This window comes from Glycine max, chromosome 8, assembly GCF_000004515.6.
Source record: "Glycine max cultivar Williams 82 chromosome 8, Glycine_max_v4.0, whole genome shotgun sequence".
In the NCBI taxonomy this organism is placed as follows: Eukaryota; Viridiplantae; Streptophyta; class Magnoliopsida; order Fabales; family Fabaceae; genus Glycine; species Glycine max.
This window is the reverse complement of record NC_038244.2, coordinates 5043577-5068721: the sequence shown is the minus strand read 5'-3', so window position 1 is coordinate 5068721 and position 25145 is coordinate 5043577. Positions and strand designations below refer to the sequence as shown.

The following is a 25145-nucleotide window of genomic DNA, read 5'->3' as shown; positions in this document are numbered from 1 at the left end:
AAGAAGATATCCTTTAATCAAGCATGCTAAAAATAAAGTAAATTTTTAATTATTTATCTTCCCTTGAGAACATGAATTATATTTTTTATTTAGAAAAAGAAAACAAGTTTTTATTTTTAGAAAAAAGAGAGGATTTCATGTTTTTAGTTTTTTTAATTTTTTAAAATTGACAAGGGTTTATCCTCGCTCATACGTATCCCTCCATGCAATGAGAAAATCAAACTTACGTAGTTCTTTGGGTAAAAAAGGACTTGTGTGTTGGGTTGATTTTATCCTTTTGGCAAGATTTGTTTTAATTGTGTGAAAAAAATTCATTAAGGCATTGCACCTTGAAACAACGATGAGTTTTAAGAAAATAGCATAGAGAATCACATAGGGTATTAGACCTTGAAGCGATATTGAGTAATGCATAATTTTTGTTTAGAAAAAGGAGGATTGAATGACCATTTATTTGAGTATTTTTACATTTTTTTAGAAAAGATTTTGATTTTGTAGTAAATTTTGTGAAGTCAAATAAGTTGGAGATCCAACATAACATTCACCAAAATTTATTCACGCATTATTGAAACACCACCAAGTAAGTCGGAAATCCAACATGAAATGTATGCGTACTAAGGAATACTAACGAAGAACTACACAATAAATGAATAATTAACATAGTACTCCGTAATTAATTAAATGGACCAGATGTTTGCAAATAAATTGAATAAGAATGAAAAGGGATAAAATAGAAACACTTAGTAATTATGAATGCAGGGTTGAAGCATAGGGGAAAATAAAATAAATAAGAAACGAAAAATTTACAAACATTGTTAATTAAACCAACTAATTAGGTAATAATAAGACAATAAATTGAAGAATAAGATAAATAATAAAGACAAACAGAAAAAAAAAAAAACCGATGTCTACTAATTTACTTATTATGTATCTACATAAAATTAACAATGAATGCAGTTTTCTTTTTTCTTTTTTAAAAGTTTGGTACGGGAAGTAGTTCTTTTTATTTACTGCTAGTAGTAAAGGTGCTTTCCTCTCCTCACTGACTTATAGCTTAAAATTTGTTAAAGTTAAATTTTTAAGCTTCAATCTCAGTTGCTGTCATCCTTATCTCATTTCCTTTATTATTTTAGTTCCTAATTTATTTTTTGATACTCTTGTTATTTTAGTTTTCCTGAAACTTATATTTTTAATCACACTGAATATCGTTGTATGATTCATGTCGTTGATCTTACGGAATGAGATAAGGTTTTGTTGTAGTTATATCTTGTTTGCATGGATTTATTTTATTAGTATGAATTATTAACACAAAACACCAAAGAAAAGGGAGCAAAACTAAAAACGAACGAAAGAAGTTCCTAACTCATGGATAGACATTCGTTATGATGTCCATTATATGTTTATATTTATTATTACCAAGTCAAAAGTTAATTAAAATAGGATGAATGTTAGCATTACATGGAAGGAGGTGCAGTCACTGACGTCACATGTCACATGTCACATGATGTGATCCATGTCTTCACCCTTTCTTCTGCATAGTTTCAGGGTTCAGAAGAGAACGGTGTTTCCCAAAGGTCTTCTAGCTAAATGCTGTAAAATCAATTAATCAATAGATGATTAGGAGAAAGGCCAAAGAATTCAGAGACTTGAATTCCAAGATAGAATCAAGATCAACGATACTCTGTTAATATGATTGACTAGAATTGATGTCATTTCAATCCCGGCCACTAATCGCAAAGATGAATTTGATACTGCAACACTGTATCTCTCATAAACATAAGGAACATAAATGTTGAAGACACTGTTTTCTTGATAAAACATCAAAATTAAAGGTGTCATCTTCATATAGGAATGATTTATAGTTAAAGGATGACGGGGAAACATAAGGAACAAGATTATTGTTGTTGTGACCAGCTGAGGTTAACATAATGTGTGGACTGAGGAGGTTCTAGTTTGTTGATTACATTGTCTTTGTTTTCTTCTTTTAAAGATTTGACAAAATCAAATAAATGCAAGAAGTTTATCCTAAAAATCGAATCTTTCAAGAAAATTAACTGTAATATGCAGACATAGAATACTCCGTTATCAAGGCTTTCAAAATATGGTAACAGTTCCACCACCCATGAATCTCTGTCACAATTGTTTCAAACAATTGTTCATAGGACCTTAAGTGAACAACTAGCCAGAAAATTGAACTACTTTTCCATTTTCAAATACATGGACGACAATATCTGACTTTAAAGAAATGTGACTGATACTGTGTACAGAGAGAGAAGTAAATATACTCATAAAAAAGAAGAAAAGAAGCATTCAGATAGAATCAATTTCACCGTGAGTACAGAAGCGACACAGAAGGAGAAGCATCATCAGATTTTGTGGTGAACCCGGTGGAGTTTGTGTTGGAACTGGAGCCTGTGATCTGGCTTTGACCTTCCTCCGAAGAAGTTATGCTGAATGGTGCTATGAATGAGTGCAAGGGGCCTTCAAGATATGTAGGAACAGGCAAACTTGATGGAAGATTAGGCAAGGGAGCTTCAAAGTTAAGCACTTGAATCGCTTGCCTCATTGAAGGCCTATTGTTATGGTCAGGGTGAGCACACCAAAGACCAACAATCATCAAGCATTTTATTTGCTCCTCCTCAAATTCCCCTTCTAGTCTTTGATCTGCTGCTTCAAGAATTCTCCCTTCTCCATAGAGTCCCCACACCCATTCCACAATATTTATTTCATTTTCTTGAGCCCTATGGTTTATGGGTTTTCTTCCACAAGCTATCTCTAAAGCAACAACTCCGAAACTGTAGACATCTGACTCCTTACTAGCCCTGCCCGAGGTAGCACATTCAGGAGCCATGTAGCCCATAGTCCCAGCTAAAGCTGTAGTTTGTGCACTTTTTGCATGGTCCACAAACCTTGCTAAGCCAAAATCCCCAAGTTTGGCATTAAACTCTGAATCCAGCATAATGTTGCTTGACTTTATGTCTCTGTGCACAACACATTGTTCCCATTCCTCGTGCAAGTATAGCAATGCGGAGGCCAATCCTCGAGCTATGTTATATCTCACCGTCCATTTCAACAAACTTTGCTTCTTGAAAAGATGAATATCTAAGCTTCCATTTGGCATGTACTCATACACAAGTAAGAGCTTTTTCCCTGCATGACACCAACCGATCAAGTGCACTAGATTTCGATGCCTTAACCGGCTAATAATGTTTACTTCTGAAGCAAACTCCTTTATCCCTTGATCAGAGCCTTCTGACACCCTCTTAATAGCTACATGAGACTTTATGTCTTTAAGATAACCCTTATAAACACCTCCAAATCCTCCCTGTCCTAGCTTGTGCTCATCTTTGAAACCATTAGCTGCCTCTGTTAATTCAGCATATGAATACTTCCTGGGTCCTGCCCCCCTTCCAAAATCTTCTCCCATATACTCTTCAAAAACAAGATCTTCCTCTACACTTCCTTTCTTCCACTTCTTCCACAAGCCAATTGAAATCAAACCCAACCCACCAATCAAAACAAATCCACCAATACTCAATCCCACTGCCAAGCCGGTCTTATTCTTTTTCTTCTGACTGGGAGCTATATTGGAGGTTGCTGGATACCTGGCAACCGTGTCTGCTCCCTTTGTTATGTTTTCTTGTGCTGCCAAAGTTGAACTAAAATCCCATGAATTGACACTATGTATAGCAGTATCAATTCCCGTGGCAGCTGAGAAGCCAACAGTAACAAATTCTGGTAAATGAAGTCTCAGATCAGTTATAGCAGATAGATGTTGCCGCAGAATGGTGTCATTGTTAAAACCCGTGAACACAACACTTAAATTAAATGAACTAGAATTGTAACTGATCCAAACCTCATTGAGTTTCCCTTGCTTGATATCAGCCAACCATGTTACATTAGCAACAGATCTCAAAGAGTTGATGTCGATTCCAACATGTTCACCGGGTGGATCATCGGGATTCTCATAGATATCAAACTCCACAGCAACAAATGGGTCAGTGGAGTTTAATCGTTGGTCCTCAAGTGTCAGACCCAAAGCACCTCCTCTGGAGACATAAGGAAACTTTAAACCAGCAGGGGCAAGGAAGAATGCCATCCCATCTTCATATGCACTTTGGTTCCGTGAATCTATGACAAAGGAGAAATGGGTAGTGAAATCTGTGAGATTCCCTGTGGCTTTGTCCCACAGGTGCATAGGTTGGAAATATGTGGCTCTACCTGTGATGTCCCGTACGTTTCCTGTGAGTTCGATAACTGGTGTTACAGGGTTGGCTGATCCCTCATATATTATGCTCTTGCCATTTGGATCGAAACTAGTGATGTTAAAGGATAGAGGGAAAGCACAAGGGATAATGAAGATGAAGAAAATGGATAACAACATCACTAAGAAGTGATGGGAGAAACTAAGGTTGGACAACTGGGAATACATTGCATTTGGTGCTGCCGAGACCATTGTTTGGAGCTAGATTCTGCTGAAGCTTGCAGAATTTAAATGACTTTTCGTGCTCCTGGGTCACCAATGTTTACTTCTTTTTTGTTTCTTTCCATTTCCAACCGTTCTAGTTGTAATTATTTTATTCTATCGTGTCGTCTGAAAGTAACCGTTGTTGTATATGGTTGTGAATTAGGTTATATGATGTATTAAAAAAGAAATCAAAAAATATATTAATGATATTTAAGGGATAATAAATGCGAAGATGCACTCACACTAGTCAAACTGTTTTATTAAATAACATCGGACACTTTTTCACTTTGTATCAATTTTTTTTCTAAAATGTTTTTCTGTAAAATTACCAAAGAATTCAGAGACTTGAATTCCAAGATAGAATCAAGATCAACGATACTCTGTTAATATGATTGACTAGAATTGATGTCATTTCAATCCCGGCCACTAATCGCAAAGATGAATTTGATACTGCAACACTATATCTCTCATAAACATAAGGAACATAAATGTTGAAGACACTGTTTTCTTGATAAAACATCTTCAAAATTAAAGGTGTCATCTTCATATAGGAATGATTTATAGTTAAAGGATGACGGGGAATCATAAGGAACAAGATTATTGTTGTTGTGACCAGCTGAGGTTAACATAATGTGTGGACTGAGGAGGTTCTAGTTTGTTGATTACATTGTCTTTGTTTTCTTCTTTTAAAGATTTCACAAAATCAAATGAATGCAAGAAGTTTATCCTAAAAATCGAATCTTTCAAGAAAATTAACTGTAATATGCAGACATAGAATACTCCGTTATCAAGGCTTTCAAAATATGGTAACAGTTTCACCACCCATGAATCTCTGTCACAATTGTTTCAAACAATTGTTCATAGGACCTTAAGTGAACAACTAGCCAGAAAATTGAACTACTTTTTCATTTTCAAATACATGGACGACAAAATCTGACTTTAAAGAAATGTGATTAATACTGTGTACAGAGAGAGAAGTAAATATACTCATAAGAAAGAAGAAAAGAAGCATTCAGATAGAATCAATTTCATCGTGAGTACAGAACTGACACAGAAGGAGAAGCATCATCAATTTCAAGTGTTCTGGCAGCACTAGTAGTATCTCTAGTACTTTTTTGAGATTTCTCAAGTTTTTCTTCTTATTACTCTCATAGAGTTCCCAAAATGTGAGAGAAGGAGAAGAGATTGAAGCCTCTATTTATACTATCTTCGTGCTATTCTTTTTTCTCTCTTTGTGAATATTATTTCGCAAATCCCAATGGTGGAGGTGTTTGAAATTGAACCTTGAATCACATATCAAAATTTCACGACAATCCAACGGTTGAAGAGTTTGAAATCTTAGTTTTACTGAGACAGTTTTAGATTTCTGCGAAAAAAGAAAAAACTACGATGCAAAGGGTATTTCTCTCAGTTCCGACATCTTTTTATAATTTCTAATAGTGATAATGCTTAAAATAAAGTTGCAGATCTGGTGCTTAAATTTTAATTTCACGATAATCCAATAGTAAATGAGTTCAAGATTATTGTTTTTCTGAGACAAATTTGATAGTTCGCTTAAAAAAGGGAATTTTGACTTTCTCAAAACTAATCTAAAATACTCATTTTTTTTGTTTATTATTTTATAATATTTTATTTTCTATCCAATGAATAAATCAAATGTCTTTCCTTTTTAATTTTCTTACAAACCATTATTTTAATTAATAACATCATGCATTTCTCCTTATTTATTTAATTATAAAAATCTCAATTTTTTGTAAAAAAATTCTACACTTCCTTTCTTCCACTTCTTCCACAAGCCAATTCAAATCAAACCCAACCCACCAATCAAAACAAATCCACCAATACTCAATCCCACTGCCAAGCCGTTCTTATTCATTTTCTTCTGACTGGGAGCTATATTGGAGGTTGCTGGAGACCTTGCAACTGTGTCTGCTCCCTTTGTTATGTTTTCTTGTGCTGCCAAAGCTGAGCTAAAATCCATGAATTGACACTATGTATAGCAGTTGCATTTCCCGTGGCAGCTGAGAAGCCAAAAGTAACCAATTCTGGTAAATAAAGTCTCCGATCAACTTTGGCAGATAGATATTGCTGCTGAATGGTATGATCAGTATCATTGTTAAAAACATTGAGCACAACACTCAAATTTAACGAACTAGAGTTGTAACTGATCCAAGCCTCGTTGAGTTTTACTTCCTTGATATCAGCCAACCATGTTACATTAGCAACAGATCTCAAAGAGTTGATGTCGATTCCAACATGTTCACCGGGTGGATCATAGGGATTCTTATAGATATCAAACTCCACAGCAACAAATGGATTGTCAGTGGAGTTTAATCGTTGGTTATCAAGTGTCAGACCCAAAGAACCTCCTTTAGTGGCATTAGGAATCTTTAAACCAGCAGGGGCAAGGAAGAATGCCATCCCATCTCCATATTTACTTCGGTTACGTGAATCTATGACGAAGGAGAAATGGATAGTGAAATCTGTCAGATTCCCTGTGGCTTTGTCCCACAGGTGCATAGGTTGGCAATATGTGGCTCTACCTATGCTTCCAATCATGTTTTTGTCCATTTGGTTTCTTGTGAGTTGGATAGTTGGTGCTACAGGGTTTGCTGATCCTTCATATATTATGCTCTTGTCATTAGGATCAAAACTAGTGAAGTTAAAGGACAAAGCGGAAGCATATGGGATAATCAAGAGGAAGAAAATGGATAACAACATCACTAAGAAGTGATGATAGGGGAAATTAAGATTGGATAACGGGACAACCATTGCTTTTGGTGCTGCTGAGACCATTGTTGAGAGCTAGATTCTGTTGAAGCTAGTAGAATTTTTACTTCTTGTTTGTTCCTGTTCATTTTGAATCGTCATAGTTTTAATTTTTGTAATCGTGTCATGTGTAAGCAAAAATTGTCGTATATATAATTCTAGAAAGAAATTAAAAAAATGTGGGCTACATATTATATTTTAGGTGTTAAGCTGCACTCACCCTCGTTGTAACAAACAGGTTTAAGTTATTCAATAACTCCTGCCACACGTTTAAGGAATGAGAACGATTATGGTTCGTGATACACCGGAAGATGGACTTTATATTCAAAACATACTGAAAATGTGAAAACAGTTATAGTGAAACTAAAATTTTGTCAAATAATTTATGCAACATACTGTGCAAATTTATGAAGTATATGCAAGTATGGATTATTATATTAAAAAAGTCCAAGTTTCGTCACCTGTTTTGTAGTTTTTATTGTTTGGTACATTGGTTGTAAAATAAAACAGGGGCAAGTTTGGCCCGTGAGAGATGCTTCTGCATCTCTTTCTTCTTTAATCCTTTATTTTATACCATTGCAATTTGCAACAACTATACAATGATGGCTACTTTTGGCATTAAACGTAGCAACCAATAAAGACTTAAAGCAGTGCAAGTCAATGCGTGGAATTTTCCTTTATTGCAACATCACGTCAGCTCTCCATGAATATAAATTTCCTTGCTTATTGAATAATAGGCCGGTATTCTGTAAAGCAGTTTTATGTTTATTTATTTTTTTAACTTTTTGAGTTACACGACAAGGACATGTTTAATTTAAACTCCCTCATCTTTTATATACAAAACAAATAATTAATTTATCACCATCAATAAAAATAGTTTAGTTAGTTCATTTTAATTAAGACAAAATATGTTTTGAGTCCTTAGCTATTTGAAATTTGTGTTTTTAGTTTATATACACTCTTTTTTCCTTCATCAGTATATCTTCTTAACTTTCATAAGTACAATGACACCCCTTCTTGAATTCCATTAATGAAAATTTGTCATGCACGCTGCGCATGCTACTTTGATGTAATTTAAGGATGATTTTACCCTTTTCTTCCTCACACTCATTCCTACATCAACAATGGCCTCCAATTAAAATCATTTTCACAATATTAAAATTGAAAGACCCAATTAAAAAATTGAAAATCATACGGTTTAAATAAGTGAGCACAAAATCAATATTTGAACAAACTTTTCTGCAACTAATGTTTGGACAACAACCACCACCAACACCTCAAACAAGGAAGACAACTATCACCAACACTGACTACCATTGTAGATCGCGTGCAACTCACTTCTGAGCGACAATTATCAGTAACATCGACAATCACCACACAACTTCTAAACAGTGACAATCACAACCACCAATAATCATTGCGCGTGCAATCCATTTTCAAAGGTCATCTCTTCTGGACCTCCCTTCACATATCAGAACAACAAACACTGAGTTCACTAATGGTTATGGGTTTCGCAAACCCTAGCATAGAAGATTTGAGATTTCAAATTACCCAGTATATATGACTAAATTAGTAAGGATTACTATGGTATTTTAGAAAGAAAAAAAAAACAACACCGTCACTAACTATTCTAGGTTATGGAAGGCAAAAGAAATATAATTTTAAATAGGATCCACATGTAATAAGTATTAAATGAAGGTGTGAGTGTAATTTGCTCTTTGAATTTTAGTTCCTACCATTAAGTGTTTCAATTGAATAATGGCGTGACCCACATCTTTAATTATTTTTGGGAAAAAATATAAATTATATTAAACTCAAAATGATACAATAATAAACGGGGCATACGCCGCAGTTAAAAGAAAATCAAAAGTCTCCCTGATACAAGAAGACATATATCAAGATGCTAAAACAAATGCAACAGGTGCGCTTGTCTATACATAAGAAACTTAATCTTGCTAATAACCTCTATGACAGAAAATTGATAATCTTCAAAAATCAGTTTGTTCCTAGACAGCCAAATACACTAGACTGTAATTGCTATAGCCAGACAACGTAATTTTCCTTAAACACCTGATGTGGATCTACTCCTAATTAAAGAGCCACATCTTTAATTATTTTATAATATCTTTGGTGGTTATATTTTCTGGCGATTTTAAGGCATATGTATTGAATCATTTTCGGCTGTTAAAACTGCTAGGAATTACATCCCTAAGGTTTTGAATGTATTAGCGGATTAAATATCTATCATAATCATCTCAAAATCTAATTTCCTGGGTTTTAATACCACGAAGTGGTTGTATACGCAGTTTATTGAGGACCAGGACTTTCTCTTTACGGCAGTCCTTTGGTGGATTTGGCTTTGGAGTAACAACAGAATCTTTCATGACATATTCACTATGTAATTTCCAACATCTTCTGGTTTAGAGATGACCTCTCCCAGTCAACAGCCCCTCGGGAAAACGATTCTCATGGCCCTCTTAGGGTTCCCTCCTGGAGTCCCCCCCCTTCCTCACATCTCCAAGATCAATGTGGATGGGAGTTTTCTTCCTCTTCAGGGGGTGTCATCAGAGATAGTTCTGGTAATTGGCTGGCAAGTTTCTATGCGTATGATGGCATTGGGGATGTTGTTAAGTCTGAGATTATGGGTTTACGTCATGGCCTCTAGCTGCCGTGGGATTTGGGCTTAAGGAATATCATCTGAGTCTGATAGCCTTCCTCTTTTGAACATTTTGCAGGACGATCCTTGCCCTCCTCATCATCCCAATGGGGGTCTTCTTCTTAGCCTCTTGGAGTTTTTCCATAGGAATTGGAATGTGTCCATCCAATTTATTGGTAGAGAAGCCAATTCAGTGGTCCATTCTTTGGCGGCATTAGGGCTGCACCAGGGGTCTCCCCTTTGTATTCTGACCTCCCCTCCCCCCTCTCTTGCTATCCTTCCGAAGAAGGATAGCCCCGTGTAGCTTCTTTCAGCTTTTCCCCAGAAAAAAAATAAAAAAACTATCATAACATCAACAAATTTGAGCCCACAGGAAACCAGAATTGCAAACATCTATCACCAAAAAAAAGTAATCAGCTCCATTTTGAGCCCACAGCTTCATTTTACGAAAAGAAAACATGAATCTCAACACGGGACTTTCACAAGATCCACATATCTAGATTGACGGATCCAGATCTACAATGGAAGAGTCGTTTGCGCCGTCGAGGAAAGGGAGATCAATCACGGTGCTGGCGTACCCGTCGGCGTTGACCTCATTGCAGCACCGTCGACCTTACCCAGGACTAAAAACATATTCTGCCCTTTTATTATCTTTGAACTGAATTGTGAGAGGGGACAGTACAGTTATTCCATCAGATAGTGGGCTACGAATACATTTTAAGTAAAAACATGAAATGAATTCATTTATAAGGAAATATATGCAAATTAAATAAAAATCGTTTGCATATCATACATCGGCAGTATGATTTATATGTAAATTGAGTTATTGGAGTGTCAAAATTTACAGTACTTTAAGTGAAATTCCATATACAATTGAATTGAACTCCAGATTCGAAACTGGATAAGAAAAAACATGACTATTTTTTGTTCACTTCTAAATAACTTGTCGTCTTTAAGGTGATGCTGTGAAAACCAACATATTTGTTGTTGGAGGGAGATTGTTTAGCACAGGGATCTGTGGTGGGAGAATTGGAAAAGGAGCTTCAAAGTTAAGCACCTTTATCACTTGTCTTATAGAGGGCCTTGTTTTGCTATCAGGATTAGCTCACCAAAGACCAACGGCAAGCAAGCATTCCATTTGCGGCACATCAAATTCGCCATGTAGGTTTGGATCTGCGGATGCAATAAGGAGATTTCTAAATATATAGATTCATCTTCCCAATCTATAACTAAGTTTGTTGGGGAGCCATGAAATAAAACTGAATAGGTATAATGAAGTACCAGTAAAAAATACCCTTGGAACTAAATAAAAAATTGAATTTATGTGTGATGGAACTAAATAAAACTGAATAGGTATAATGAAGTACAAGCATACGGTCTCAAAGTTTCAAAACGAAGATAATTTATGTGTGATGGAGAAAATATAAAAAATTGAAAATAAAAAGAGAAAGGTCAAAAGCAAGGCACTAGCCAAATAAAAAGTTATTGAATTTAAGTCTAACTCAACCTCCAAAGTTAACTTAAGGAGTGAAGGTTATTCCTCACTTATATACTCTCAAATAACTTTATCTTTAATCGATGTGTAACTTAAATTTTTCCAAATATAATTACCACCCCAGAAATAATTGTGGCAACAAAATGAAAGAAAACAAGAAAAATGAAAATTTATTCCATACATGTGAAGACTTCCCCATGAAGTTACTTGGCTCTTAAATAGTGGTTGTAGGAATTAATAGGTGACATCAAACAAAGATACCATTTCCCAGGTTGGACACTAGCTTCTAATCAAGGGTCAAACTGGGGAATGATGAATTCTTTGAGGTGAAAGGAAAAGGTGTAGTTTTCTAATTTGGGGAAAAATCAAGCTACATGATATATTCACGATGTGCTACTATCGCTCAACACACGGATATGCATTGCACTTTGAGGGAGATACAGGCACTACAAGAAAGACAAAAGTCTTAAAATAAGCCAAAATTAAAACGAGAAAATATCGTGACTTTCCTATCCATTAGAACCATAACATTATCATGAAGGCATAGTGGGATCATTCGTGTCTATAGCATTGAAGTTTGAAGATTTGGCAACTTCAACTATTATGCTCTAATTGTAAAGGTTGTCTGCAGGAATCAACACCGATAATCCTTTCCCTTTGGACAAATCATGGAGAGAAAAAAGAATCATTGAAACTTGTTCAAACGAATCACAGACCAATGCGGCCTCTACCACTCACTCAAAGTAGGTATTCCATCTTTTTTCTTAAGGGAATATTTATGCTAGAGAAATATGGAGTCTTTAAGATTTTGCTGAAGTTCAAGCAGTTAGCAACTAGATGAAAATCAAAGTGTTCATCACATTAAGACAATACAAAGTGATCAGTAATGAATTGATTTTGATTATGTTTAGAAAAAAGAAATAGAGCACCAACTTAGTGTTGGGTTACTCGATCATCACAGTGAAGGGAGAAACACCAAACATACTATAATTTACTCGTTAAACAGGTACCTAACTAAAGTTGTACAGAACTATAAACTCGTGGAGGATCAAAACGGAAGAAAGACATATGTAAATATCGAAAAGGAATAAAGCCATATATACAGGTATCTAAGAGACAAGAGTTTTGATTGCATATGCCAACGTGCACTTCAGATTAAAAAGAGAGGTAACCTCGATGAGAAGAATGAAAAGAAGAATACTCTTAGGCTATTATTGAATAAACTAAAGAGTAAAGAGCTGGAAGCTTGTCATTATAGTTGTGATGTCTAGTTTAATTAAAGTGCTATACATAGAACTGGGGAAGAAGAAAAATTAGCAATATATACATGTTGGGCGATTAACTGTCAACATCGGAACACGAAGACAACATTGTGATGAATCCTATGAGCACACACAACTCGTGATGTATAAACAATTAGCAGGGATCACAACAACTGTATTGTGCTGCAGCTGCCAGTGAAGGTGAAACGGCGATATTCGGAGTTTTAGAATGTTGTGGTTAATTACATACAAACTTGGCTGTGCTAGATAGCGGAGATATTCATGAAACAAAAAGGCATATCCATTGTTGATTTATGTATAAAACCATTAAAATGGTTTAACTTCTATTAGAAATAAGTAGGAGCAGTTTGATAAAGACATTGCACTACTATATTTAAATATGAGCTTTTCGATAGTATGTTGCTAGATGTTGGAACTAATAAGCGCTCCTTCTGTCTTAATTGGCTTATGATAAGTTGTCACTAAGAAAGCGCTGTGGAGAAAACCAAGTTACATTAATCCTTGCTTTTGTTCTTTAAATTAAAGACAAGTTTCATGATGGTCCCAACTTAAAAATCATGTTAGAATTTTAGCGATTGAGCTTTTATTGATAAATAGATACATTTTCATGAAAGGATACCTATCATTAGTAAAAAAAGACACAATTTTATTTTGAAAATCTCTTGACATGTTATTGGACAAAGATAGACTTGCATGGGATCTGTTGTGGGATAATTGATAAAGCTTCGAACTTAAGCACCTTAATCACTTTCTTTATAGGGGTCTGGATGCACAATCTGGATTTGCACACCAAAGACCAACAACCAATAAGCATTCCGTTTGTTGCACATCAAATTCTGCACATAGGTTTGGATCTGCTGCTGCAAGGAGATTTCTCAATCCATGGTGCTCCCACGCCCACTCAACTAATGATACTCCACCCTCCATGTCTTTGTGGTGAATGGCTTTTCTTCCTGTTGCTACCTCCAACAAAACAACCCCGAAACTGAATGTGTCGGATTCCTCCGAGCCTTGTCTGTGTTCATACATTCAGGAACTAGGTAATTCATGGCCCAACCCCAACAGAACTTTGTGACCCTTTCTCATGGTCCACTTGCCTAGCCAGGCCAAAATCCCCTAGCTTAGCACTGAAATTGGAGTCAACCATTATGTTGCTTGACTTGATTTCCCTATGAAACACAAATTTTTCACATTCTTCCTGAAGGTAAAGCCATGCTGATGCCAGGCCCAGAGCTACGTTGTACCTCACCTTCCATGGCAAGAACTTTTCTCCACCAAAAAGACAAGAATCTAAGCTGCCATTTGGCATATACTCATATATCAGAAAGAGATCATTCTTCTTGTGGCACCAACCAGCGAGTTTCACCAAATTCATGTGCCTCAATTGGCTAATGATCGTTACTTCCTCTGCGTATTCCTTCAAACTTTGCGCTGAACCTGCTGATATCCTCTTCATAGCAGCATAGGAGTTTAAGCCCTTGAAATAACCTTTATGAAAGCCACCAAACCACCTTGGCCAAACTTCTGTGTCGCTTCAAAGTTGTTGGTTGCAGTGGCCAATTAATTCATAATAACTAATCTCTTTTGGTCTCTTGGAATTTATCATTCATCTTCAGATGAGAAGTGGCTTCTGAAGTGCGTCCCTCTTTTCTTCTTCTCATCCTCCATAACAAAAGGTAGATCAATCATTATAAACTCAAAATCAAACCTGTACCAATTCCAGTTCCCTCCAACAATATAGTGTTGATTCTTCCTTTCTTTGAATGGCCCTTACTTGGTGTTGGTGAGCTTGTACTTGTACTAAATGACCATGAAAACAGGGTATGTTCCTCAGTGTATTCTCCTGTTGCAGCTGATATGCCAACAGTAACCGACTTTGATAATTGATCCGTGATATTAACGTGGTATGAAAGGTGCTGAATAATCTGTGTTGCATCTCCACCACCTAATTTGTTCTCAGTGAAAGAAACTTTCAAAATATTGTTTCTAGAATTGTATACAATACTGCAGTTACAAACTTCCCCTTGTGTAACATTTGTCCACCATTTCTCTAGTTTTTGAGACTTCTCTAGTATTGATATTTATACCAACATGTGTGCCGTAATGGTCTCAGTTGTTTGGGTAAGTGTCAAACTCCACCACCACAAATTGATAATGTGTCTCGAGAAGATTTCGGTCACCATCCACAAGGCCTATGCTAAGGGCTCCTCCTCTTAGCTTTTCATCGTCTGCGGTGGCAGATTTGGGCTTGCTAGGAAGAATGGCAAACCATCTCCATAGAGACTACTCTGATTTGAAGAAACAACAAAGGAAAAGTTGGTAGTGAAGTCTTTTGGTTCATTTGAACTATCATCCCAAAGATTTATTTGTTCTGGATATGTGACTCTTCCTACTGTCCCATTATCGTTTCAGTTCATTGCGTTCATTGTGAGTTGGATAGCAGAACCTGAAGAAGTGTAACTCTGCATTTTATTAAAATAAATAAATAAATAATTATTTAAAGATAAATAGAGTTTTAAAAAAATAATGAAGTTTTTATGATTAAATAAATAAGAAAAAAATAATTTTATTAATTAAAATAATAGTTTTAAGATAAATAAAATAAATATATATTCTTAAAAAATGTTTCATTTATTTATTTGATAAAAAATAAAATAAAATTTCTTTTGAGTTATAAACAAAGACATTATACTTTCTCTTCTCTCAATTTCTTTTTTTCCTATTTTCCTTCCAAAACTTTCTCTTTTTCCACATATATTCAAACCTATCAACCTATCTTAGTAAAAAGTGATGATCTTGAAATCGTTAACCGTTGGATCATCGTGAAATTTGAACATCATGTCTATAACTTATTTGTTCAGATAGCTACCGTTGGGATTTTTTAAATGATATATGTGGTCAGGGGAATATCTCTCGCACATAACTCTTTGTTTTTCTCCTATAAACTCAAACCTATCCTAGTAAAATTATGATTTTGAACTTGTTAATCGTTGGATTATTTTGAAATTTAGAAATCAGGTCTGAAATACATTTTCGCACATCTTAATCGTTGGAATTTTAAAATTAATATCTATGAAGGAAGAAATTATCATCTCAGGGGCAGACAACAAGTTGGAGGCTTCAATCCCTTTTCATTCTCTCTAACACTTGGAAACTCTAACCGAGCAAACAAAGGAAAAATTTGAAGAAGAATCTTAGGAAACGGCTAGAGACATTGTCGCTATCACTATCAGACTATACACGTGAGTCCGCTTAGAGTTAAGAAATGAGTTATTCACAACTGAGGAGTAGTGAGAACATATGTAAGAATCCTTAGAGGATCAATTATAACTGTGAATTATATATGTTTGACGAACCAATTGATGTTTTGATGAGAAATGATTGTGAAATTAATGTTTTATTGTGTTGAGTGTGAACCCTAAAAATTGATTTTTTTTAATTAACATGGATGTACTCTAAATAATTTTCTCTTTGATTACTTATTTTATATAAATTATTGTCTTTGTTTTGCAGTGATGACCAACATGTTATATATATATATATATATATATATATATATATATATATATATATATATATATATATATATATATATATATATATATTGTAATAATAAAATAATAAATTAAATAAAATTGTAAAATTAATGTCTAGTAATAATTTCTTTTGATATAATTTTAATTTAATTGTTATTAAAACTCTTTTTAATTGAAAATACTGGTTTACATGTATTTATTTATCTCATATATTCTGATGTGTCATTTGTTCATTTGTAATTTGTGTGATTTATATTTGTCTCAACCCTCAACATTGTGGTGAATGTTCCCACGAACGCGCACAACTCTCGATGCATAAAAAACGGGCTGGTGAAGATGGCAATATTTGCAGTTATAGAATGATGCAAGTAATTATTATGTATACAAAATTGGCTGTGCTTGTTAGCGGAAATATTCATGAAACAAAGGCATATATGTTTTTTTATATATATAAAATGGTTTAACATCTAATGGAAATAAGGAAGAAAAGTCTCAAGGTTTGAATCTCTGATCTGAAATATGTGCTGATTGTGCTCGCATCTAATACTGACACCGACCGATCTTGATCAGCTGTGCGAAAAAGAAGTTTCAGTTATCTAGAAGACAAAAAGAATAAAAAGCTTGATTGAGACGTTGCATAAATTTAATGAGTGTTTTTGGTCAGTATTTTCTTAGAAGTTATAATAACAAGTGATCCTACCGTCTTTATAGGTTGATGATATTTTTTGTCACAGGTAAGCCAGGGCCGTGTTGAGAACCCTGTCTATGTGGCAAATGAACTTGTTTTAATATTTTCATAAGAGATCAAAGAAGTCATTATTTAAAATAAAAATTGTTAGCAAACATGAATTTAATTATTTTCATAATACATAAGTAAGAAACTACAATGTGGCTACAGTTGTGTGGCGACTAGAATTAGTGATGACATTCGCGACCAAAGTGCACCTACAAGTATTTGCTTACTGCAAATGAGACCAAGCATTCCCTCTGAACTGATTAAGATATAGAAAATGTACTTGCCATAGTTGCTTAGTCCCTGTTGCCTCAAAGCCTGTCTATCTCACATTTTGTTAGCTACTGAAATAGTTGTATACTTGTATTGTTTTAAACTTGTCCCGAAGGAGCAAAATTTTGCATTTATCACATAATCACTTCGAATTGATGAGCACAGTCAGCTATAGTAATATATCAGTGTTAGAGTTCACTACTAAACGTTTACTCAAATGATTATTACATTGTGCCTATCCTTATCACTAACTTCTACCCCAAAAGGAAGATGAAACAGAAGAAAAAAGTGCTTTTATTGTTGGAGGAAGGTAGGTTGGCACAGGCATCATTTCAGGGAGAATAGGTAAAGCAGACTCAAATTTAAGCACCTGAATCACTTGCCTTATAGATGGTCTGAATGAATAATCTGGATGAACACACCAAAGGCCAACAATCACTAAACGTTCCATTTGGTTTTCATCAAATTCTCCACATAACTTAGGGTCAGCTGCTTCAAGGAACCTTCCCAATCCATAGAGCTTCCAAACCCACTCAACTACAGTTATTTGACCCTCCTCAGCTTCTAGTTCAACAGGTTTTCTTCCACTGGCTATCTCCAATAACACAACCCCAAAGCTGTATATATCAGATTCCTTAGTAGCCTTTCCTGAAGTGAAATATTCAGGCGCAATATAGCCCCTCGTCCCGGCTATACGCGTGGTTTGCGACCCTTTCTCATGATCCACCAGCCTAGCCAAACCAAAATCACCAAGTTTAGCATTGAAACATGAATCCAACATAATGTTGCTTGATTTAATATCCCTGTGAATCACACACTGCTCCCACTCTTCTTGTAGGTAAAGCAATGCTGAAGCCAAGCCCAAAGCTATGTTATACCTCACTGTCCATGTTAAGAAGCTTTTCACACCGTATAGATGAGAATCTAAGCTTCCATTTGGCATGAACTCATATATGAGGAGAAAGTCATTCTTCCTATGACACCAACCAATGAGTTGTACTAAATTTCTATGTCTCAATTGGCTTATGACCTTCACTTCAGTCACATATTCCTTCATTCCCTGTCTAGACTCTTTTGATATCCTCTTGATAGCAACATAGGACTTTAAGTCTTTCAAGTAACCTTTATACACACCACCAAAACCTCCTTGCCCCAGCTTCTCTGCAAATTTGTTTGTAGCACTTACTAGCTCATTATAGCAAAAGCTCTTAGGTCCAGTGCCCTTTGGGAATTCGTCAGCCATATTGAGATCAAAAACTAACTCTCCTTTTTTCTCTCTACTCCTTTTCCACAATAAAGCACAAATCAGCCCTAAAAGACCCAGAACCAAGCCTACACCAATTCCAATCCCCACCCACAATCCTATCTTGTGTTCATTTTCAGAATCAGGATTTGAAGTTGGTGGTGCTGCTACTGGTTTTATCTCATTTGTGTTCTCATCACTCTGTAGACTTGAATTAAATGACCATGATCTCAGTGTATGCACCTCATACAATTTTCCAGTTGCGGCTGAGAAACCAAGAATAACCTTCCCCGGCAAGTAATCTCTCAAATCAACCTTGTAAGATATGTATTCCTCAACTGGTTTACTAACATTATTGTACGTAGTGAACGAAACGCTCAAATTAAGAGTGCTTGAGTTGTACTCAATGCTGCAATTATAAACATTCCATATTTGAATATCTGTCAACCATTGCTTAGTTATGTTAGACCTCATAGAGTTGAAATTCAGACCTACATGAGTGCCACCTTGAGGGTCCCATTTATTGTGGAAGGTGTCAAACTCCACTGCTACAAATGGTTGAGTTGAATTCAGCACTTGTTTGCCATCCACAAGGCCAAGACCACCTCCTTCTCTAATATTCTTCAGAAGTGGGAGATTAGGATCAGCAAGGAAAAATGCCATTCCATCTCCATAGTAACTTTTCCCTGAAAAAACAACAAAGGAAAATTTAGTAGTGAAATCAGCAAGCTTTCCAGTGTTCATATCCCAGAGGAGCATTTTCTTATAACTTGTGACTCTCCCAACACTGTAATTGTTATTTTGGTCCATGGTGTTGGATGTGACTTGGATGGCTCCTTTTAGAATAGAAGCATCACCTTCCCATTTTACATCACCATTCTTAAAGTTCGGGTAATCAAATGATAGTGAGTTTGCAAGAGGGATTATTTGGAGGATGAAAATGGTTCTTGTTGCATAACAGAAAAGAAGAGTTGGATTTTGAAGACTATTGCGCCACCAAGCCATCTATAAGTGAGGAAATGCTAGTTCAATATTTTGTGTTGGAAGTTGGAACACTTTCATATATGGAAGAACATTGAAGGTGCAAGATTGAATTTCATGTTTTTATGTATCTGATTACATTTTTCCTTATTTAATTGAATTCCAAACTGTGATGGTAATTCCATTTTAGATTTTATACTTGTCTTAATTCCTGTAAGTTCCATCACTGCCTACCTTGCTATATATTGAGCGATAACTACAATATTTTTGTCAATAGTGATGGACGTGACTTAGCTTTATAGAATTCCATACCGGAACATGAAATTCTTGTAACCCCGTTGAAAGTCATGAAGTTGAAATTTCTGCATCTTATAACTTTTATCTTTTTGTTTTTGTTTTTTTTGGTTTGTGTGTTCTAGGATTATAGGATGGTCTTCATTCTCCAAATTTGGCCGGCATTGCTGTAAATAGTTGTGAAATACAAAACTTTGAGTCAAACATTACTTGGGGTCTTAACCATCAAAGGAAGAACACTTCCTTTTTAACTTTATATTAGTGTTAATTAAATGGATATATCTAATAATAGATAAAGCTCAAAGTTGATCGTCAAATTAAAATTAAACGGAATTGTTATTTAGCATTTAACCTTATTTGATGGATAAAGCTATTGTTGATTTGTTGTTGTATTGCTATTTAGCCTTTAGGAATTTTTACGGCAAATGACAGGCTTATCCAAGCTTCTATACTTCTACATTAGTGAAATCTCTTGCAATGGTACTTCTGGTATCATTTCAATGATGAGTTTTGCAGATTTGTAAAAAAAAAAAAATTAGTGAAATCTCTAGCAAGGCAACTCAAGTCAGAAGGGTTGTAATTAGGGACGAAAAATTTGTAGAGAAACTAATGAAACAAAATAAAAACTGCAAGATAACACAGCTTAATCACATAAACCAACTGTATGTTAAGGGAGTATGCTTCAATTGATTGAACAAAATAAGTAAATTGTTATAAAAAAATTTGTACCTATATTGAATTTCTACCAGCATATGTAAAAAATAGTGTATGGTGGCCTGAACGAAAGTGAGATCATCGTTATGATAAGAGGTAATCATAAAGAATAGACTGGGTAATCATAAAGACACTGTTACAAAGGTATTTCTACTGCTGGAAATTATCTAAAAGACTCACTAAAAGCTAAAAGGACCGAGGAAAATAAGATAAATTTGATGTTTCATTCATTGATTATAATAGGTAAAGATAAGTAAATTTACATAGTCCTAAAAATATCAATTAATGGAAAATTATTATCCAGTTTCAACAGCATATTAGTATTTTACACTCTCACTATTAAATTTAGCACCTCCCATTTTGGAAAGTTCATTTCAAAATACAAATTTACATCCTGAAATAAAAAAGAGGTTATAATTATAAAATACATATTTAATTCCACCCTATATAATCCTTATACCATTTAATTTTGGGCCTATAGCCCATCCTATCAGACACTGGCTTATGGATCTGCCAGTTTCGAATTCGGGAGTATGAATGAGCACCTAATTCATCTTCACTTAACTTTCTGTCACACATACACTACCTATCTTCACGTATAGAAATACTGCGAATATTGATTGTGACATTTGGCTTCTTTTATTTTCCGAGTTAATATGTGCATTTTGTGCCAAAATGCCCATCTGTGCATTTAGAATATCGATTTTACTAACCATTTAGAGCAATGGTTATATAAATATAAAATCCACTAAAGATGTAGTTTACTTTTCTAAAACAAGTACAAGTAGAAGTTAACAAATCCTTATGGTTTTTTAGGGAAAATCCTTTTATCTTTATTTTTTTATGATTTGGGAAAATCTTTTTATGGTTTGTTAACAATATAACCACATATTTTCTAAGAAGTACTTTAATAATTTATAATTTCAATTATGTTAGAATATACTTAAAGTGTTATTAACCTACTATTTCTGGGAAAAAAAAAGAAAAAAAGAAGAAGAAAAACTACTGCCTACTGCCAACGCAGACTATATACGCTATCGCATTAAATATTTATAACGGTTTACCCTAAGAAGTAATACTTACAAATATTAGAAGTCGCTGCCATACATTTCAGTCACATATATACTATATACAGAAAAAAATTCCTGTTAATTAGTTATTCTGACTTAGTATAGCCCAGGAGGAAGAAGAAAACTTGTGAAAATTTTCATTTATTGACGGAAGAAGAAAGAATGCCACAGGCATCCACGTACTCAGCTAGCTCAAATTTCCATATAATAAAAAATTATTCTTATAAAAACACTAAGCTACGATTTCTTCTTAATTAAAAACATATCTCGTGTAAAAAACCATTGAAAATCTAGTAAATAAGGAGAAATTCATCTGATCAAAGATCTTTTAGACCTTGAACTTGAAGTCAACTCAATAAGATATATATGATCATTTTCTTCATGGATCTCAATAAACTTTGAGATTAGTACACCACGAATTGAAGGAAGTTCATTCCTCTTTCTTAATTATAGCCCCCGAACTTTTCTCCATTTCAATGGGAGCTTGAGACTGATCGAGCCTCCAACTTGGAATTGAAGATATTCATTCAAAAGGATTTTAAAAAGTAACCCTAACAGAATCATGGAACAAGATTACACAGACAGGAATACTTTGACTAACACGTGCATAAGCTCAGAAAAACGTAGACAGTGGGCACATTCACGCCCCAAAAGTAGCTCCTCTAATTTATGATAAATCTTCATCATGATTTGAGGCACATATAACTTGGCTGGCCATCTAATCGAAAATAATGTTATCATCACATTTTTTTATTTAAAAAAAGGCTAACTAATTGAAACTGCAACCTAGAGATTTTCTAGGTTCAGAAAATTGTCACGCCTGAAAATCTTAGAACTTACGCAAATCTTACTGTGTTTGAAAATCTGAGATTAGCACGCTTTAGAGAGATCAAAGCTGTGAGTTAGAGTTCGGTTAAAGGTCCTAGATTCATGATAACAGCATTTTAATTTTAACTAAACTATGAAGAGCAGCAATCTTTCTGGACCTACTTTCGTACTGAAGTGAAATGCAAGGAAACAATCTAAATCATCAGCTCCAAAGTAAATAGGTTTCTTGAATTGGTTTGGGACGTGAAAACTTTTAGACATTCGTGATTTGTTTGTATATATAGAATAGTTTTTTACTGTACATAAAATTAAATATTATATATATTAATAAACCTTACATAATTTTTTTTGTTTTAGACATAAAGAATTAAACTTGAATATTTAAAGATTACTAGTTTCTCTACCAAAAAATAAAAAGAATACTAGTTTAGTTAATTTATATTTCTATTCTCCAATTGCTTTTATAAAGATATAGTTATAAGATTTATATGTGTTCTTAATTTTACAATTATGTTCTTAATAGGAAACATAAAGATATATGTTCTTAAATATTAAAACCAATAATTTTTTTAGTAGATATCTGTTTCATATCTTCTAAATATTTTATTGGTTTTAATATTTATAAATTTAAAACCATTTAAAATAGTTCTATCACTATTTAGATAATCAAGTGATCACATTAAAGAGCATTTTAAGGTGGCATATCTATATAAGTCATGTTATCAGTAAGTAATTAATAATCATTGAAATCATTTTTTAAAAAAAACTAAAATTTATGAATACTAAAACTATGTTTTTATAAAAGGATTGGAAATAAATTTAGTCGTGTTCACATGAATTAAAAATATATTTTACTCAAATTATAATTTATTTATTTATTCTGTGTTTTAACATAAAATGTCAATTAAATATTGTATTAATTAAATTTAAAACAAATTCATGGAGAAATTTGATTTCAAGGAATATTTAAATTAATTAATAAAGGACAAATCATATAATTCTTTTTATAATTTTCATAAGTTAGTTTTAAACTTGATTCTTTTAAGTGATGCTTGTTTCGCCGATAAAAAAAGGAAGTTTCTTTCACTACATTTATATTGAAGCTAGGCACAACAAATGAAAGCTCTTAGGATTTGTCAGATTGCAAATCCAAAGATCTTTACAGCTTGCTAGTATGCATGACGTACTCTAACAAATAAATTACATTTGGCAGAGATCCTCGTACTATAGTATTAGTTAGCCATAAAAAACTCCTAGTTGATTAATTATTTAACCACCAACAACCCTATCCTTTGATTTTTCTAGTACTATAGTATACTATAAAAAAATGTGGCATATATCAGACTTTCTAAATAAATATGTTCAATAATTTTGTGCCACCCAAATTTTAAGTCATATACGCATAGGATGATGATTCAAATTAATTCTCTACTTCACAGTTTCCTCTTGCCCTAATAAAATGATTAATAACTAAGAAACCCAAATATCACTTTAAGCTTATAGCTTTTTTTCAGTATTAATCGAGGAAAAATAATTATTGAAAATAAAACATTTGAGTCTGTCTATATAAGTGAGTCAATGAGTGAATTATCTTATATAAATATAGGTAAGTTAAAACATACATATAATGATACATTGATATTATTACATTTTACCCAATAAACAAACTAATTAAATGTCTTCTCCTAGATTAGTATGGTCCATATGTGTAGTATATATATAACTTCGCGTGCCAGTGGGATGTTAAGATTAAAAATATTTAACAGCAGTCAAAATCATGTTAGCAGTTGTCAATTAATTAATGATTAAAAAGCTTACCATATGGCACCAACAACAAACGGACCGTAGTATTTTAAGGGCCATTTCCAATGTTATAATAATAATAAATTGACTAACTATACCATCATTTGCTGATGATTGACACTTGGCTAGGGTCTTAGCTGGAGACATAAAACCCAAAGCTTTGTTTAGTCGCAGTCCTCAGGTATAAGTTGAACCGAAGCACCCCATTAATGGTCGTTCGTTTAATTTAAGGAAACAAACCTAACTTTATTGGAAAAAAGAAATCTTTTTCACGTGGGTAAGGCCAACGAGAAGTTGTAAGTTCCGGAAATATCGTACCTCAATTGCTCACTCCAATATAGAATATAGGCAATTTAGTATTCCATGGGTATATGCACTATTAACCAGGTATTCGTGTTTGAATATATAATAGTAATTGTTGTGAGTGCCATATATAAAAGTGAACCAATTCTCTGAAACCCTACTGTATTATAATAGTATAACCCTACTGTACGGAATATTCCCCGCTGGCCGCTGCCATGAGCTCGATGAAGCGAATGCATAGGCATTATTAATCACGCATATGGTGGACTATACTCAAGTGATTTACCGGTGCAACATTGTTTATAACCATGGATGTAATGGATAAAAAGAATGTTAATAACACTTTTTAACACGCTATTGTTTATGCATTCATTTTTATGATTGAAATTTGAAAATGTAAGTTACCAAATAAGATATGAAATCTATGTATTCAGTGAGATTCACATTATTTCACTTGACAGTTAAGAGAGTATATTGAAAAAAATCTGTGTTTAACATTTTTCTAATGAATATATATTTGATAATTGTTAATAAATACTACAACTTCAAGAAGGTCATGTATTCTTTTCAAAATCTAATTTGCAACAGAAAAAATGCTTTTTTTTATAATAATTTAATTCTTTATAATTATGAAAATGATAAGAAAAGAAAATGTTAGATAAAATATTACATAACATGATTAGAAATCATTATAGGTCA

The 25145-nt window shown here is 33.9% G+C and overlaps 3 protein-coding genes and 1 pseudogene across 4 annotated transcripts; all 4 read right to left on the bottom strand.

The window, feature by feature from the left end:
* Positions 1–1340: 1340 nt before the first annotated feature.
* On the bottom strand, positions 1341–4531 carry LOC100781258 (L-type lectin-domain containing receptor kinase IX.1). Of its 2 annotated transcripts, XM_041017989.1 has the most exons (3): positions 4219–4531; positions 2328–4128; positions 1341–1587 (listed from the first exon to the last, which is right to left on the bottom strand). In XM_041017989.1, the coding sequence occupies exons 1-3, from the start codon at positions 4451–4453 to the stop codon at positions 1581–1583; spliced, it is 2043 nt and encodes a 680-aa protein (XP_040873923.1). In that variant the 5' UTR covers positions 4454–4531; the 3' UTR covers positions 1341–1580. The 2 variants fall into 2 exon arrangements, with proteins under 2 accessions (XP_040873923.1, XP_003532590.2); XM_003532542.5 differs by having other exon boundaries at positions 2328–4530.
* A 1717-nt stretch (positions 4532–6248) lies between these two features.
* Positions 6249–7407, bottom strand: LOC102662553 (anti-H(O) lectin 1). The gene has a single exon (XM_006586284.3). The coding sequence runs from the start codon at positions 7259–7261 to the stop codon at positions 6407–6409; it is 855 nt and encodes a 284-aa protein (XP_006586347.1). The 5' UTR covers positions 7262–7407; the 3' UTR covers positions 6249–6406.
* Positions 7408–10524: 3117 nt separating this feature from the next.
* LOC121175262 (L-type lectin-domain containing receptor kinase IX.1-like) lies at positions 10525–17227 on the bottom strand (annotated as a pseudogene).
* Positions 17228–17457: 230 nt separating this feature from the next.
* Positions 17458–19464, bottom strand: LOC100780181 (L-type lectin-domain containing receptor kinase IX.1). Its single transcript, XM_003532541.2, has one exon. The coding sequence runs from the start codon at positions 19456–19458 to the stop codon at positions 17458–17460; it is 2001 nt and encodes a 666-aa protein (XP_003532589.1). The 5' UTR covers positions 19459–19464.
* Between the last annotated feature and the right edge of the window lie 5681 nt (positions 19465–25145).